The sequence below is a fragment of the Plecotus auritus genome, assembly GCF_963455305.1.
Source record: "Plecotus auritus genome assembly, chromosome: 9".
NCBI classification, from domain to species: Eukaryota; Metazoa; Chordata; class Mammalia; order Chiroptera; family Vespertilionidae; genus Plecotus; species Plecotus auritus.
Genome location: NC_137783.1, coordinates 22,133,034 through 22,151,506, shown reverse-complemented (window position 1 = coordinate 22,151,506; position 18,473 = coordinate 22,133,034). Strand labels below are relative to the sequence as shown.

Here is an 18,473-nt window from a genome sequence, read left to right as displayed (position 1 = left end):
AGAGAGGTGGGAAGCAGAAGGCAGAGGCAGGCAGTAAAGTTTCCATTTCTTCTTAAGAAGGGAATAGCATTGTGTGAATTTATTTAAGAGACATTTAATAGCACTTACAATGTGCAAATAATGCCTGTCAGCATTTTACAAATATTAGCTCATTTCATCCTCATGACAAATTTGTGTTCTTAGAAGGTCACTTTGGTTACAGCTTGGAACTTGGATTGGAGGAGGCAGGAGTAGAGTCAGGATGGCTCTTGATAAACATTTGTTTACTTCCTTGGAAGATGAGGGGTTGCTTGTGCACTGGTTCAAAAATGGTCAGTAGGCAGCTAGGTCTTCTGATTTCTCTTTCTCTACAGAGCTGCCCTTCGTAGTCATTGTATTTCTCTTCTGTAACAGTTCTGAGGGGGAAAGAGTAAAAGCCTGCACAAAAGGATTCCTGGGTCCCTTTTTGCAAGGTGGAAGGGACATTTGGGAGCTGTTCTTCCTCATCCCTCAGACCCTACTTCTTTCTGTCCTGCACAAAACATCAGCAAGTGCTTTGCTGTAGTTAAAAGGGTTTGAACAGTGGTTTCTCTTTGCTTTTCCTGAAGCCCTGAGGAAATATTGAAAAGAGCAAAGAAATCAGCAATGTTCTCCAACAGAAAGTAGTTCTGTGAAGCCTATCAGCCAACTGCTTGGCTAAGGAGGGGACTGTGTAGACTGGAAACTGGGAGGCTGGGCTTCTGAACCAGGGACTCCTCTAGCCCATTCTAAGCAATAGAACGGCCAAATTCTTGGCATGTCAGTGCTTGGAGAACCTAGGAATTCTGAGGTCGTGAGCATACCAGCGTAGGTATTGGGAACTTGTGGCTTCTGGGTCATATGTGACTAAGGCTGGGTGGAGAATGTCTCCAAACATTTTTTGCAGGCATGTGACCATGTACTTACCACACAATGGAACCACTTCTTTTGTTGCAGCTTTATGATTCAGTATTTCTGATGAGAAGATGGGGCACTTCCACAGTTGTGTGGGTCACGCAGAAGAGGGTGATCTGGGATCCACCCCTAACAGGGACCTATTTAGAGAAGGTCACCTCTGGGGATAGAGCCCTGGAGTACTTCAAGCCAAGACTTGGTTTGACCACGAATGGGTTAAGGTCTTTTTCTGGGGAGTACAGAGGGAACTTTCACACTCAGCTGAAAAGCAACAGTGTGACTTTTGAGTCAGCTCTGTATTTTGTTTTGTTTTTGATAAATGATCCTGGTCATTCTAAACTTTTTTTTTAAGCACCCTTCTGCTTAGGACATTATGCACAACAACTTACAGCCCTCTTCTCTGAACTTATAACCAGAACAGGCCCAAAACAGCAAAGTTCTGCAGGCAAAGGGTACATTATTGAAACACTAAAAACAAACAAACAAACAAACAAACAAACAAAAATAACAAGCAAGCAAACAAAATACCATTCGTGTACATTAGAATTAAAGGTCAGTATTGTATTAGTCAGTTTGGGTTGCCATAGCAAAATACCACAGTGTGGCTTAGCAACAAACATTTATTTTCTCACAGTTCCAGAGGCTGGGAAGCCCATGATCAAGGTGCCAACCCATTTGGTTTCTGCTGAGAGTTCTCTTCCTGGCTTGCAGATGGTCACATGCTCACTGTGTCCTCACATGGTAGAGAAAGAGAGAGCTCTCAGGCGTCTCTTCTTATAAGGACACGAATCCTATCAGGTCAGGACCCACTCATTTATCCTTACTTACCTTCTTAACACAAATACAAACACTCTGGGAGTTAGAGCTTCAACATATGAATTTTGAGGAAATATAATTCAATTCATAGCAAGTATAAACTCATGGTTTTTAATACATAGGTAAGCAGTAGATATAAAAATAAATCTAGCTGGAAATATATGTATGCTTGTATGTGCAAATGTATTCATGTCTATGTATACACAAGAACACACAACCATACACATTTTCCAGTTGTGTCTGCTGAGAGGGCCCAGAAGCAGTGGCAGTGCAGAAGCATAGCACATTTAGCGCCCAGATATTGATATCTCAGTGCCATCCTCCACAAAAGGAATCATAGACCAGACCTTTTGATAGAAGGGGAATCAAAGAATTTGTAGCCATTACACAAACAAACAAACAAAAGTGAAACTAGGATTCAGAACCCAGTAGTTAGTCTCCAAACCCTCCTTGCTTCATTACGATGCCCTTCACTTATACAGGTGAAGACCTGGGTAAAACAAAAAGGCTGATCCTTCCATGAGTAAGAGGAAACGCTTCCTACCTGACTGAGCTGTGGGTGAGCTGGGGAATTAAAGGGAACACATTTCCCCTTTCTGGGGCCACTTCCATAGCAAGATGAGAAAGGAAAACAGCATCAGCTCTCCAAGTTAGCTCAAGTAAAGTGGAGGGGAGGGGGCTACTCTAAAGCAACAGTGAGTTCACAGAAATGAAGTCCAGTGGGATAACATGGAACAAGTCATAGGCAGCTCTCATCTCGAGTCTCTGCATACTTGGCTGTGGTGGTTCATTTTATGTGTTAACTTGGCTGGATCATGGGCTGCCCAGATACATATGGTTAAACATTATTCGGGGGTGTGGGTGTGAGGGTGTTTTTGGATGAGTTTAACATCTGAATTGGTAGACCAAGTAAAGCAAATTGCCCTCCCTAATGTGGGTGAGCCTCATCTAGTCAGGGGAAGACCTGGATAAAACAAAAAGGCTGCTCCTTCCATGAGTAAGAGGAAACGCCTGTTACCTGACTCTGCTGGGACATTGCTATTTCCTGCCTTCAGGCTAAACACACCATTGACTCTCCTGGCTCTCCAGCTTGCTGACTGCAGATCTTGGGACTTGTCAGCCGCCATAAATGCAAGAGCCAATTTCTTGTAATAAATCTTTCTTTCTCCTTCCTTCCTTCCTTCCTTCCTTCCTTCCTTCCTTCCTTCCTTCCTTCCTTCCTTCCTTCCTTTCTTTCTTTCTTTCTTTCTTTCTTTCTTTCTTTCTTTCCCTTCCTTCCTTCCTTCCTTCCTTCCTTTCTCTTTCTTTCTTTTCATCTACCTACCTACCTTTTTCTTTTTCTTTTTCTTTTTTTAATATATTTTATTGATTTCTTACAGAGAGGAAAGGGAGAGGATAGAGAGTTAGAAACATCGATGAAAGAGAAACATCGATCAGCTGCCTCCTGCACACCTCCCACTGGGGATGTGCCTGCAACCCAGGTACATGCCCTTGACCGGAATCGAACCCAGGACCCTTCAGTCCGCAGGCCGACGCTCTATCCACTGAGCCAAACCGGTCAGGGCCTACCTACCTATTTCTGTTTCTCTGAAGAACCCAGACCCTTTTCTGCAGACCAGCTTCCTCTGTCTACCCAGAATGTCTACTCCCCACAAATGTGCCTAGTGCACTGGCTTTGGTTACCCAACACCAGCTCCATTCAGGAATTCCATCAGATTCCAGAAGAAGGAATCTGATGGGCCCAGCTTGGGTCAGCAGTGGTGGAGGAGTAAGGGCAGAGCCTTCTAGTATAAATATACCATCTATATCTAGAGCCACTACTCCCACAGGGGCTGTGAGTGGGGGAGACAGGCCTTCCAAAGCATTTCAACTCCACTGAAGATTCTTGTTGCTTCTCTTGCTCCCTGAATGCCATGATGCTGGCTATTTTGGCATCTTCCTGATGGGTCAGGGCAAGTTCCTATTAAGTCTCTAATGACTTCTGTGACCTTTGATCTCTGAACTGTGGCAGCAGTGTCCCACTCTACCTGTCTAGGTTGGGGAGGAGGTGTTTCTTGTCAGTAGAGAGAAAACCAGAGTTGGGGAAAATCTCCATGATTCACCACATCTTTAAAAGGTCCCAGTGGTAATGGGAGGTTGGAAACCCAAGTGGTAGTGGAGGGGAGACCACATTTGCTTTTGCTGTGTGGTTTGAGTGGATAATGCCTTTAAAGAGTCTATTGTGAGACTGGACTTTCAGGGAAAGTTCACTGTGAAAGCAGACCCAGGGACTCTAAGGCAGCTGTCTAGTTTTCTGGAGATCTAAATTTAGTTCCTAGCTCAGTCTGGCTGAATCTCATTTTCCTCAACTGTCGAGTGGAGATAATGAAGTACCTATCTCACAAGGTTGTTGCAAGGGCTAAGAAGGTGATGCAGGTTAAACACCGAGCACAGAGCATTATTTGATAGGGACTCTTGGCTCCAGCCTAGCCCTTGGGGTCTACTCCTCCTGCTTTAAAGCTCCAGCTGTGGGTGAGCTGGGGAATTAAAGGGAACACAATTCCCTTTTCTGGGGCCACTTCCATAGCAAGATGAGAAAGGGGAACAGCATCAGGCTCTCCAAATGCAGATCTTGAGGCCCGTAACAACCACACCCACTCTTGTCTGGCCCCCTAACTGCTGACTATCTACAAAATTGGGACCACTTTATTTTTTGTATTTTTATTTTGTTAATCCTCACTGGAGGATATTTTTCCATTGCCTTCCAGGGAGAGTGGAAGAGAGAGAAAAAGACAGAGAGAAACATCGATGTGAGAGAAGCACATTGATTGGTTGCCTCCTGCATGAGCCCTGATCAGGGCCCGGGCTGGGGAGAAGCCTGCAACCAACCTGCATACCCTTCACCGAAAACGAACCCAGGACCTTTTGGTCCATAGGACGATGCTCTATCCACTGAGCCAAACCGGTGAGGGCGGGACCATTTTCTTTGTACCACTTAGATGCAGTCCTCTGATGTCTTGCCTCCTGGACCAAGGCCTAAGTCCCAGGTATATACAGTGATTAAAAGCCTGGACTCAGAAATCAAATATTTGAATTTCATTCTCCAGTAGCTGTGTGACATTAGATATAACCTTCTGTGTCTCGGTTTCCTCCTCTTAAAGTGGAGATGGTTTTAATAGCCCCTATCTCACAAGGCTATTGTGAAAAGCAAATGAATCAAGTGTGGGAAGTACCTAGCATGGGGCCAGACCCACGGTGAGTGCTCTGCAAATGTTAGTTATTAGTATGGAGCCACTGCCACTTTTACCCAAGGCTGACTGGCAGAGTGGTGTGATTGGCTCAATCCATTCTGGCTCAGGTTGTGCATCCTCATAGGTGAGGCCCCTCTGTTCCACCAGGAATGTGGTCTGTTGGGCCTGTACATCCCCATCACAGGTCCCAGCAGGAGGTAACCTAGAGAACCTCATGTCATGGGCAGCTGTTTAATAACATGATCTCAGGGGCACCTACCTTGGTCACCCACCGTTTGTTACTTAGCCTTCCGGACCCAGCCTTGCCAGCCAGTGTGCAGGGTGGCTTCACATGAGGATAAGCCTCAGGAGGTACCTGTGGCTCCTGGCCAGCTTCCCCTGGGGAGTGAGGGCTGAGCTTTACTAGAGTCGAATGCCTTCACCACTCGCCCAGGCCCATGCATGGCCTTTGTCTTTGCCCAAAGGTGCTTTATGGCCCCAGCAAAGGCCAGGTATTCCTTGGGGGCTGGATTAACAAGCTCAAGAACCATCCAAAGTCCCACCCAACTCTACCCAGGGGCCCTCACCCACCAACCCAGGGGCCCTATTCCCATAGCCTGGTGGGAGCCACTTAGCCCACAGATGAGAGGGCATGTGCCGGCCTGACATATAGAGCCCTTTACTCTGTAGCCTCCGGGAACTTCCTGTCTGGGTGCTGTCCCAATGGTGTCACAGAGTGAGCATGGGATTGAGTCAGGAGACCTCAGTTATAAATTTGGTGCCCACATCAACCAGCTGTGTGACCTTGAACAAGTCACTTACCTTCTCTGGGCCTCAGTACCCATCCTCCATAAAATGAAAAGCCTGGAGCAAATTATTTTTAAGGCCTCTTCCAGCTCAGGCACATAATTGTAGGTACATAGTAGGTGCCAGGTGCATAGTAGGTATTCAGGAAATGCTTATTTAGTAATTTAATAATAAAATTCAAGGCAAGATTCTACAGGTGAAGGCACCCATCTTTCTCACTATGCGTTTTGCCTCCGCTGTTAATTGATTTGTGTCAAGTGCCAGGTCAGGACCTGGCACAAAACAGGTGTTAAGTCAATGTGCGTTGAGCACATATATGCGGTGTGTTTACAGTAGCCCAGAGGCTGAAGACAAAACAGAATGGACTGAACAGTAATTGTTCCTTCCCCTCTGGACATTGGAGCTTACAGTAGCCATCAAGTATCACTGCTCCTTGTTCCCTCAGCAGCCTAGGCCCTGCTTTTGCTCACACTGTTCCCTCTCCTTAGAACACCTGTGAGGGTCTGGCATTTACACTGCTTACCAGCTAATAAGCTAGCCTGCTATTGTCTTATAAATGCTGACAGAAGATACAGGATTGCTGAGCCAAAGACAAAGGACTTACCACCCTGGCATAGCGAGCAGCATGAGCATCATTGTTCCCTCTCTTTCCCTTGTTCCCAAGTTCCATGGGAGAAACACAGAGCGGTGCAAGTGAATGTTACACATCCGGGGGTTTGCGTCATAGCTGAGGAATACCAAGCTTGGGACTCCCACCATTGTCCCCTTCTACCCAAACCACTTTTATAGTAAGCAGCAAGCAAGCCTGCTCTTTGTTTCAGAGAAATTGTTCCCTCCTTTCTCAAAGTTGTTGGCCGCAAACACACACTGAGAACTGGCTGGGGAGAGAGGCCTTGCATTCCTGGCATACCGGGTGATACTATCCAGGGATGCTCAGAATCCATGGTGGACTGCCTCACCCAATAACACCCATCCCCCATCTCTGCTTGTCAAAATTCTGTCCATCTTCAAATGACACTTCATTCTTGCAGCTTTCCCCAGCCCTTCCATCACACTTACATTCTCCTTCCCTTTTGTACTTTCCATGTAGTTCTCATGTATCCGTCTATTTTGTGTCCACAACGGTCTCTTCCCTACAGGCAAAGTGCAAACACTCTGAGGGCAGCTGGTCCTCTTCCTGTGTTCTTCAGCCAGATTGTTTGCATCCATAGGCGGTTAGGCCATCTTTGTTGAGTTGGAGGAATCAAGATCTTTGTGCATGGCTACGTTTTTTGCAGAGAGCCTGCTGAACCACCCCTTGGAATGTCTTCAAGATTCCAGAGGCTAAAAATATCTCCCCAAAACCACAGCATTGACTTCCTTGTAAGGAGTGACTTGGCGGATGAGGCTGAAGGTCTAGGCCCACCAGGTGGCGCCCAACCCTCAACTTTTCAGATGCTTTTTTTTTTTTTTTTTAGAAGAAAAATGATTTTTCTCTTTACATGTTTATTCAGTTAGCTTCCCCACTCACAGAGATAGTTTGTCATCAGTCCAGCACCCAGATCGGCCCCCAGTTGCCTGTTCTAGCCAGCCCTTCTCAAGATTGATGCCCTGAGGGCACTGAGGATGTCCCTCCAGGGGGTTCGCTAAGGGATGCTGAGGGGAAAGCCTTGAAATTGGGGTCAGACGACCTACGTTTGAATCCCTACACTTACTGGTTGTGTTTCTTTGGGCAAATCATGTAACATTTCTGGGTTCCTGTAAAAGCAACTGAGAATAAAATGCAGGAAAGTTTATAAAAGAACCCAGGCTCCTGTTTAAAGAATCACCCATCAGCTCTGTGAACATAGTCCGTTTCCTTAACCCTCCAAGCCCTGGTTTCCCCATCAGCAGATCTAACAGTAGTAATTTTATAGGGCTGTTGTAAGAACTAGGTAGAACAATTAATATAAGGACTCATCATAGTGCCCAGTGTACAGTAGGCATTCAGTTTATAGTGATCACATATATATTATTTATCCTTAGCCCCTAAAACAATGCCCAGCACTTAATAGGTACTTAATACCCACTTGCTGAAAGGATTTCACAGATGAGGAAACTGAGGCACAAAGAGGTCCCAGAACTAGGGAATGATGAAGCAGTCTGCCTCCAGGGCCGCTACACCATGATGCCTCACATAGATATGTGTTACACATCACCATCTATTTATTTATAATGTGCATTCAGCCCTGGCCTGTGAGGCTCAGTTGGTTAGAGTGTCGTCCTGGATACACCAACGTTGTGGATTTGATCCCCGGTCAGGGCACATTTAAGAAACAACCAATGACTGCATAAATCAGTGGAACAACAAACCTATGTCTCTCTCTCTCCCTCAAATCAATAAATAAAATTTAAAATAAATAATTAAAATGTGCATTCAGAGCTTGCTCAGTACCTATAGGTGGGGCTGTTGGCAGGGAGAGGCATTAGTCCCTGAGAAGCCACATACTTTTTCTTCCCTAAGGGGAGCCTGGCTGCTGAAAGAGGGATCCACTCAGCCACGCCAGATGTCATGGACGCATTCCAGGAGATGAGAAACTAGTTCTGTAGAATAGGATTAGCTGGGATTCTGTTGCATGCTCAGTCCCCAGGGTAAGAGGGCCTCTCAGGTCCATTCCTGTTTCTGCAGCCACTCAGCCATCCACTTCACTGACATCTACTGAGTCTCTTACATGCCAGGCACAGGCAAAGATGGAAAGGCGTGATAGCCAGTGCTTACAATGTAGCCCACTCAGAACTACTGCAGAAGGATGCTCTAAGTGGGGGCTCAGAAGAACCAGCAATCAACAGTTTGGGAGGCTGGACCAAAGGGGGGGCATTTACACTGGGCACTGAAGGATATGTAGGAGTGTGCCAGGCAAGTGGGGTCTGGGAATGAAGGGCATTCTGAGCTTATTTGGGAAACTAAAGACGTTGGATAGGGTTGACATGCTGGGTGGGATCATGGGTAAAGAAAGGACGTGAAAAATCAGGAAATTGGAAGTCGGTTGGGGCGAAATTATGAAAATGCCCATAGAAGAGATAAAGCCCTATCCTGTGGTCTGTGGGGGAAGCAGTGCAATAAACAGGCAGGTCTGTGTTTTAGACCTGGTGTGCAAAGGTTGGATAAAAGGAGAGAGACGAGGGACCGGCTGCAACGAGCAGTTTTGTGGTTGTAACTCCTCTAGGCTTCGTGTTCCCCTCAGTAAATGAGGAAACCCATTTGTGCCCCAGTTTCCTCATCTGTGAAATCCTTGCAGCAAGTGAATATTAAGTACCTATTAAGTGCTGAGCCTGTTTTGAGGCTCAAATGAGAATATATGTAAGGCATACTAATAACAATAATGTAAAGTATCAGTCTTTCTCATTACAGGCCATTTTGCCTAGTAGTTCAGCAAAAACACACTTAGGGTCCAACCGGCCGTGGCTCAGTGGTTGAGCATCGACTTCTGAACCAGGAGGTCACGGTTCAATTCCCGGTCAGGGCACATGCCCAGGTTGTGGGCTTGATTTCCAGTAGGGGGTGTGCAGGAGACAGCCAATCAATGATTCTCTCCAATCATTGATGTTTCTATATCTCTCTCCCTCTCCCTTCCTCTCTAAAATCAATAAAAATGTTGTGGGTTTTTTAAGTTAAAAAAAAAAAAAAAAAGCAACGTGAGAGCCTAGGCTGGGCCGCTTTGGCTCACTGGGAAGTCAGAGAAAAGGGGCCTCGGGAATAAGTTCAGGGGGTTAGCCTGGGATGAGCTGCTGCTGCCCACTTCTCCTTCTCCCCTGGTTGCAAGTCTCAGAGTTTAGGAGATGGTGCAGGGTGGCGGGGGGCGGGGCCGGGGGGGGGGGGGGAGAGAAGAGGGAAGGAATGGCAGGGGCATACTCCCGGGGCGGGGGAGGAGAGTTCGGGCTGGGTCCTTTTGTTGAGAATATTGCTCTCTTGCAGGTGGGAATTTTAGGGGAGTTCTCAGGGAAGGGTCTCAATAGAATATTCATCAGCTTTCCAGGTGTGCCCTTTCAGGGTCATGGTCTCCGCTGATTGGTTGGGGCCAGGGTTGGGGGTCATTAGTCAATGCAGCTGGTCGTAAGGCAGCCATGGCTTCACTTGTCTAGTTTTGCTGCTTTTCTGGGCCTGGAGCTGAAATACAGCTGAGGCCTAGATGTTCTCTTTAGGGAGGAAAAGGTCAGGGGTCTAAACTGCAGGAGCAGCGCTATGCCAGGGCAGGAAAGGTTACACTGGGGAGGAGGTTCTTGTTTTCCCAGTTCTGCCCCTTGCTAGGCACCCCGTGCTTTCTGCCCTGGTGACCTCCTGAACCTGGCCCATCCTCCTTGCTCCGCTCATGTCTGTCTATAACAATTGGACTTCGCTTTGTGGCATGTGGGAGGGTCAGTGTGGCCTGCGGTGGGTGATGGTCCCTTTCTCTGACATGGAGAACTTGGAGGGCTGAGACAAAGTCTGAGCCCAGCTTTGGACAGGGTAGGTTTGAGGTAGGCACTGGCAGGATACCACTGATGACCAGGTGAGAACAGATGTCAGTTCAAGATCAGCACTGCTCTCCTCCAGCGCCAAGAAAGGGCCCGGAGGCCTCGGTGGGCGCTAAAATAGGAGGAAGGAGAAAGAAAACAGCTTTCCCCTCCAAGGCTGGACGGGAGCCGTGAGGCAGGGCGGCCCGGATGTGGCAAACTTCGACCAAGCTGGATGGAGCTGAGGGCCCGCGGTTGGCTGGGGGGTGCGGGTGCCCCGAGGACTAAGGATTCCGAGCTGCGAGTCCGGCGCCTGCGGGAAAGGGTGGCCCCAGGGTGGTGAGCGAGGCCGAAAGAGATGGCAGGAAGCCGGGAGGAGCGATTGGGGGTGGAGACCGGGGAGGAGAAGGGAAAGGGGGGTAGGAGGGGTGGAGAGAGGGAGAGAGAATGAGAGGAGGGCTGAGAGGAGGAGAGAGGGGAGGAAGGGTGGGAGCAGGAGAAAGGGCCGAGGACTAGGAGTGAGCGAGGAGGCCGCGGCAGGCGCAGCGGGCACGTCGGCCGAGCCTCCCGCGTGAACAAGGCGCCGCCATTCCGCTACTCGGGGCGCCGCCGCCGCCGCCACCGCGCTCGGGGGCCATGCTCCCGCCGCCCCCGCGCCAGCCGCCGCCCCAGGCGCGCACGGCCCGCAGTTCGGTGCGGCTGCAGCGGGCCTTCCTGCGCGGGCCGCTGGGCGTGCTGCGGGTGCTGCAGCTGCTGGCCGGCGCCTCCTTCTGGATCACCATCGCCACCAGCAGGTACCAGGGGCCCGTGCACTTCGCGCTCTTCGTGTCTGTGCTCTTCTGGCTGCTGACCCTGGGCCTCTACTTCCTCACGCTGCTGGGCAAGCACGAGCTGGTGCCCGTGCTGGGCTCGCGCTGGCTCGTGGTCAACGTGGCGCACGACCTGCTGGCGGCTGCGCTCTATGGCGCCGCGACAGCCATCATGATCGACCAGACACAGAGGCACAGCTACTGCAACCTCAAGAATTACCAGATGCCCTGCGCCTACCACGCCTTCCTGGCCGCCGCCGTCTGCGGTGGCCTCTGCCTGAGCCTCTACCTGCTCTCGGCGCTCTACAGCTGCTGCCGCCGCTACCAGGGCGAGCAGGAGGTGGCGTGAGACGCCCCGCTGCGGGGCGGGGGACCCTGAGGAGACCAGCGCCCCAGCCCTTCCTGCCGCCCGCGCCTGTGCGCCCTGGCACCCTCCCTCGCGCTGCGTTCCCGCCGCCGCCCGCGCCCAGGCACCCGGACACCCAGACACGCAGTTCCCGCCCGACGGCAGCGCCACCGCCCAGAGTCCGGACCACTGCTGGGATGCGCAGTCTCCAGGGGCCCGAGCAGGGCTACATCCGCAGGGCGGACGCGCACTCTCATTCCCCTCCCAAGGAGAGACCTCGCGGTTCCTCTTCCCCTTCCCCGCTGGCAGCGAGACGTGGACAGGCGCCGCGTAGATCCGGCGGAGGCTCCCAAATTGTTGCCAGTCTTCTGGCTGCGCCCCTGCCCCCTTCCTGCCGCCCCGCGCTGGGAAGAGCACCCCCTTTCCCTGGGCCCTCTTCCAGCCTTGAGTGCTGTGAAAGGCAGGCATGCAGCCGCGGGCAGAGCTTGAGACAGGCCGCCACTGGTCCCGGGATGAGCGACGAGTTTGGTTTTAGTTTGGGATTTTTCGGACATCCCGCGCAGTCCTACCCTCGGTGCTGTGATGTCTTGGGGTGGGGCCTATCTCCAAAGGTGAGGATGGATGGTCAGGGCCTGTGGGCTGTCGTCTTGCCTCTGTCTGCTCGCCTTTGTCCTCTCGGTTCACGGAGGCCAGACCCAAACGCACACTAGCTTTCCCAGCCTTGCCCTCCCAGGCCTCTGCTCCACTCCCACCTCCCAATACCTTTTTGCATTAGGGATCCCACACGACCGCCAGGAGAATGTTAGGGTGAGCTCCATTCAGTTTTACAGACGGAGCCCTAGAGCTTGCTTGTAAGAAAAGCCAGAATAACATTAGAACCTTGTCTCCCAACTCCCCTTCCAGCGCTGTTTGCATTAAAACAGTGGTGTTCCCTGGGATCCTGGCTCAGGAAGTTACCCTCTAAAAGAGGGTTTCCAGGCTGAATGGGTTTGTCAAAGGTGCTGTCCCCCCTTCTTGGAGAGTCACTAGCATATCAAAGGCTCTGAGAAGTCCTGCTGTAAAACCAGACAATAAGAAGTGTTTGTTGCCCCTGGGCATGGATCAGATTTTGCCACCTAAGGTTCCCTGCAGTCCTGGCTTTCATTTCTCCCTAGGGGGCCCAACCCATTGGTCTTTTTGAAGATTTGGGGTGCTCCATGTTTCCCAGGGACTTTCTCTAGCAGAGGGAGGGCCCAGCCCATGAGGGAAAATAGCTGCTCCTTGACAGGCCAGGGAGAGGCCTGGGAACTGGTGGATGTGAACATTCCTTTACATTGTTTGGGAAATGAAGCCAAAGTTATCCAGATGGTTTTCCAGTCAAAAGGAATGACACCTGCAAGAGATCCTGGCTTTGACTGTGACAGCGGTCACACTCACCAAGGAGAGGAGAAAGCTCTCGAGCTGGGGGTACAGCTGGCCCAGCCTCAGGAAGGTATGACACTTCTTTGTTTACTGGAGGGGTTAAAGGCCTTCGAATAAAAATACAGAACTCTTTTTCTAAAAGTTAGAGGTTTTTATTCGGAGAGCAAGTTGGAAGGGTGACATTAATAACCACATGTCCAGAGAATTGTGATAATTCAAACTTTTTGCTAAAACCTTCAAAGGTCTGGTCTTTGCGGGGGGAAAAAATTGCCACTCTCTGGATTAGAAACTAGAATAGGGGAGGCCAGAATGTGTCTTTGTGAGCATGTTTGTAAGGCTTAGGTGGGGAGGTGTTAGACTTCTCTGTTGTAGTTGTGAAGATCTGGGTGGTAGGGCACTTCTGTAAGCTTTACTTGGTCACCATAGCATTTATCTAGCCCTCTGTGTGCCTGGCACTGCTCAAAGCACTAGATGTAGTCATTTCATCCTCTCAACAACCCTACTGAAGAGGGTTCTATTATTATTTCCTCACTAGAGGCCCAGTGCATGAAATTCGTGCATGGGTGGGGTCCCTAGCAGCTGCCTGCTGGCAGCTGAGGCCTCCCTTCCCCGGCTGCCAGCTACTGGCCAGGCCTTCCTTCATTCCACACTGCCCCCTGGTGGTCAGCACACATCATAGCAAGCGGTTGAACTCCCAGTGGGTCGAACTCCTGAGGGGACACTTTGCATATTAGGCTTTTATATATATATATATATATATATTCCATATAAGGAATATGAGTCACAGAGAGGTTGAGTAACTTGCCCAGAACCTCCTAGGTGGAGCTAGGTCTTGAACTCTGGCAGTTTGGCCTCTTCACAGCCAGGCTTATATATAGTAAGGGGTCAATTCATGTTAGATACTGTTCACATGGTTATTTTAAAAATCACTTAAATTGTGATAAAATATACATAACAAAATTAACCATTTTGAGTGGACAGTTCTGTAACACTAAGTACATCCACATTGTTGTCAACCTTCACAACCATCCATATCCGGAACTTCATCTTGTAAAACTAAACTCTGTTCCTATTCAAATTGGTTATCTTTGTTTTCTCTCCGCTGGGAAATCCCAGACCACTGAGCCCTTCAGTGTCTCAGTGAGGCTGGCATGCTGCTGCCATACTCCAGGCAGGGTAACTGGTGCCTCAGCTCCCACCGCTGGTGCCAGCCAGAGCCTGGGCTTTGCTGGGATACTTGGGCGTGCCTCGGAGACCCAGTGACCTTGGTTCTTCTGTTGCAGGTTTCTGTGTTGCAGGGGCCGTGGAGATTCCCAGGGATCCTGGCCTGTGTCAACACAGGGTTTCACAGCGGGGGAGGGAAGGACCTCTGCCCAGCCGCTTTCTGTCAACACCATCCAATGGAAAGACCAAGATGGGTGATGAAGATTCATTTTTGCCTCAACATAAGAGAAATCCTGAGTGCTGTGACTTGGGCACAATATTCCAAACATCTGGAACTGAGCCGTGTGCCTCTGTACCCTAAGCAACGGGTTTTGGCTCCAGCTTTTGTTCCTTTTCTCTTTTCTTAGACCACCATCTAAGCTGCATCCTCAGCTCAGATCCAGACCCCTGAGGATGCGTTCTTAGTCCCCCCCAGCCCATGGTGCTCTGTCTGTGGTCCAGTGACCTTACTCAGGAGCAGATTTCTCCTTGGCCTTCCTGGTACCTTATCCACCCAGATGTGCCTGAAACATTTCACTGGCTCTTCTAGATGTGCCTTGTGCTTGGCCTCCCGCTGCTTCTCCAGATGTGAGAAGGGTGTGTAATATGGCCCCACATCCTCTCCTCCCCCTTGTGGCCCTGTGCCATAGGAATGGCCACCTGATCTGGCCCAGAATGTTTGGATACTGGAGGCAGTCTCTGGCTTCTCTCTCTCTCTGGACTCCAGGACTCAGTCTAGTCCAAGACCACTGTGGGCTGCTCCAGCCCATAGTCTAGGACCACTTGCAGACCCAGGAGAGGATTTTTCCAGCATTCCACAATGGTCAAAAGAAAGGATGGAAATGGGAGGGCTGAGGGCTGGTAGGGAGAGGGGATCAATGTGCCTCATTTAAAAGTCCAGTGGTGATTACTAATATGCTTTTCTGAATAAAGTTTGGTTTGTCTGATCTTGTGTGTGTGTCTTCTCTCCTGGCCCCCAGCAGTAACCCTCTGTGCCAGGCCCCCTGCCTCCCTCCACGTTCTCATTACACCACACCGCCCTGTTATCTGCCTTCCTGGGTTCCCTCTCCTGGACAGGAAAGGAAAATGAGTTCACCAATTTTCAGTGCATTTGGGGCAAGACACAGGAACCAGAGCGGGGGAAAACTGCCTGTGTCTGTCCCTGACTGAAGCTAGAGGGAATTTTAGGGACCTTTCCCAGCTCTCAATAGGCCCTCTGATTGGGAAGCTTCATTGCCTGGTGGGTAGGCACAGAATGACCATGGTCATGGAGCCAGAAGGGTCCTGTTGCTTAACCCCCTCATTTTACAGAAGGGGAGATGAGCCCCAGGATGGGGTGGCAACTTGCCTGAAGTCACAGAGTTGAGTAGGGGTAGAAGAGGATCTCTTGGAGCCCAGGCTCTGGTTCTTTTGTGCAGAGCACGGTGCCTGCTCTGGTGTTGGCTCCTGGACACCCCTACCTCTTTCCCCTGCCTGTAGCCACAGCGTGCTGACTAAGATGCCCTGGAAAGGGTGGGAGGGCAGTTAACAGGCTTCCTTGCTGGCTCTTCCCTCCTGTGGCCCGGGTCTGAAGTCTGCAGCCGGGAAACAGGATTCTACTGACAGAGTTCAAAACACACTGAATAGCTCCAGGCAGGGATTTGATGTTGTGTGTGCTCCACACCCACTCTTTCAAAGCACCCTCCCAACATACCACACACACACACACACACACACACACACACACACGCGCACACACACCCTCCTCTTCGTGGTTTGGGTTTCCAGGGTGGAGGAAAATACCACCAGCTTCCAAGGACCCTTCCTTACTCCTTTTTCCTCTCTGTGTCTATTTATGGATTTCACTCCAATGAAAAGTGGCCTCCCTCTCTGCAAAGGCTGTTAAGTTCTCTGCTCTATTTTATCTCGGTGGCATATTTTGCAATTGAAAATGTGCTTCTACTTGCATGACCTTACATGATCTTGTCAACAGTCTTAGAAGTTGGCACTGATGCTCCCATTCGGTAGGGAAAGTGGAGCCCCAGAGGGGAGAAGGGCCTTATCCATGGTCACACAAGCAGTGGCAGGACTGGGGCTGGAAGGTAGATGTTTTCACCTTCAGCTGCCGGTGGCTAAGCCCTTGTGGTCCTCTGGCAGGCTCTGACATTTAGGTGGAGTTTGTTTTCCCCACCCGGAGAGCAGGTGTTCAGGAATGGTTAATCTGACATTTCCTGTTTAATGCTGGGCACACTGTAGGAAGATACTACTCAGGGACATCATTGAGACCATTTGAGTCTGAGGAATACAAGGGATTTGCTCATTTATGTCTATTATATTTCCTGCTTGTCTAGGGATGGGAGTGGGATCATTGATGGTGAGGAAGGAGGGTTAAAACAATATTTTCAGGGATATAAAGAAAGAGCAGGGATATAAGAGAGAAAGGTCTGGTTAACTATGTTTTTATCATTTTGTTTGTAATGGAAGTTAAGTGTAAAATAAATACCAGTATATATTTAGTATAATATAATAGCAATATATACCCATTCAAAAGTTAAACTGTTCAGAAGTATACAAAGTAAAAAGAGAAGACACTTGATCATCCTAATCTCATGCCCTGGAGATAAACCACTGTTAACCATTAACTCTCCTTCCTTAATTTTTTAACTAGTCAAATGCACACACATTTCCCTATGTACATTCAGATTCTTCTACAATTTTCTCTTATGGCAATAACATAGTTCTAACCCTTTGGATATGTTCGATAAATACAATAATATACTTTACCCTTTCTAAATGTCCATATGAATAGTCAGGGGCTGTAGGAATTTTGTGGCCTTTCTGGACCCATTCTAACTTTCTCACTTCGGTTAACTTTACTTCCTTGGCTGCTTCCGATAGGAATCATAGTCAAACCCTTAAAATGAGAGTCCTTGTATACCGACGAGGCAATAGGCTTCGGCGGTGAAGTGGCTTGCCCAGCCCAGGTCGGTGCTCACTGTACCCCCACACAGCCAAGAGCAGGGAGGAAGGGAGGGAGCCTGGGCAGCAGGCGTGTGTGAGCCAGCACACCAACCTCATCAGCCTGTGGAAATGGCAGTCTGGCTCCGAATCTGAAAGCCCCTTTGTTCACCCTGTTCCATGATCCTTCCTTTGAACTGATGGCTGTTTGGGATCTTGCAGGCACCAAGACAGAATTTCCTTCCCCAGCACCGAGGTGAGGGAAAGCAAGTCCCTCTGGCTTCATACCTGCCTCTCCCTAGGGAGGGATGCGGGTTCTCCTTACTTCTATCTTCCTAAAGGGGGCGCTCTGACGCCCAGGCTGGGAAGAGAGGAGAAAGGGAACTAACCTCATGAAGTGAGCCAAGAACGTGATGGATACCTTATGTAACATCTCTGATCATCCACACGAGCCCCTGAAGTATTAAATGCCCCCATTGAACAGACGTGCAGACAGGCTCGGGCACTTGATCTGCGCAGGGCACTATGTGACAGAAACAAGATGCAAACTCAGGGTGTTACCACAACATGCTGTTTCTGAAGATGGCCCAGCAGATAAACGGTTTCTCCCAGCTATCCAAAGTCTCCACCCAGACCTACGCTGGGCTTTGTGATCGTTATATCTTGAGCGAAGGCAGGAAGGGAAGACCGTAGAGAAAGTTATTACAAATCTGAATTACATCAGCTTCTTTCTTCCCAGTTTACAATGAAATCGGATCGTTACCTTTATGTTTAATCAGCTCACTGTGCTGAGGTCATTCTCCTAGTCCCTGGAGACAGTCCCCTTCTGTCTGCCAGATGTTAGAAGGACTTGCAAGAGTACCCCTCCCCCCAACACTCCTCCCTCTCAAGGCCCAGTGCCAGAGGTATGGACCCCGACCTTCTGGATACCTAACTGCTCAGCCTGTCCTGTACTCTGCTGTCTCTTTCTGTGTCCCCTAGGCAGTTCACATGACTGGCCCTAATTGTTGGGTGAGCTCACCCTGTGAGGTCAGAGGTGAGCCTAAATCTCTCCCTAGTTGTCTGGTGTTAGGCAATTTACTGAAGCTCTTTGTGTCTCAGCTTCATCACCCACTAAATGGGGATAATGCTAGTACCTACCTCATGGGGCTGTTGAAAGGGCTGAATGAGGCCATGGACACAGAGCAGAGTGTCTGGCAATGCGTCAGTGCAGCTCACTCTCAGCAGCACAAGGCTGTTGGGAGGACTTCATAAGACAGTGTTTGTAAGACGCGGAGCCTGAGCTATAGCAAGTGCTCATACTTGTTCATTCCTTTCTCTCCTGGCTCTCTCCCCACCTGGGGAATGACAGTCTCACCCTGGACGGATCCCTCTACTGTTCTTTCTTGTGTCTGGACTTGAGCTTTCTTGAAAAGATGGCACAGAAGTGTTAAAAATTATTGTTACCTACCTGAAGGTCGAACCTTCTTCTCTATAGAATCTAAGAATCCAAGGTCCTTCTTTACCCTCCTTTTATTCCGTTGGCAGTCCCCGGACTGTACCTGCGTTCAGCCTGGGAGAACTCACTGTTCGTCTTGTTCC

General features: G+C 49.6%; 2 protein-coding genes across 2 annotated transcripts in view; one reads left to right on the top strand and one right to left on the bottom strand.

Moving 5' to 3' along the window:
• Window positions 1-18,473, bottom strand: part of AVPI1 (arginine vasopressin induced 1) — a gene marked incomplete at its 5' end in the record, with an annotated part of 29,871 nt that extends 11,398 nt beyond the window's left edge. The window contains 2 exons of the mRNA XM_080641527.1: window positions 17,282-17,415; window positions 18,343-18,473. The remainder of the gene's footprint in view (window positions 1-17,281; window positions 17,416-18,342) is intronic.
• Window positions 10,642-14,902, top strand: MARVELD1 (MARVEL domain containing 1). Its single transcript, XM_080641525.1, has 2 exons — window positions 10,642-12,822; window positions 14,036-14,902. The coding sequence occupies exon 1, from the start codon at window positions 10,833-10,835 to the stop codon at window positions 11,352-11,354; it is 522 nt and encodes a 173-aa protein (XP_080497651.1). The 5' UTR covers window positions 10,642-10,832; the 3' UTR covers window positions 11,355-12,822; window positions 14,036-14,902.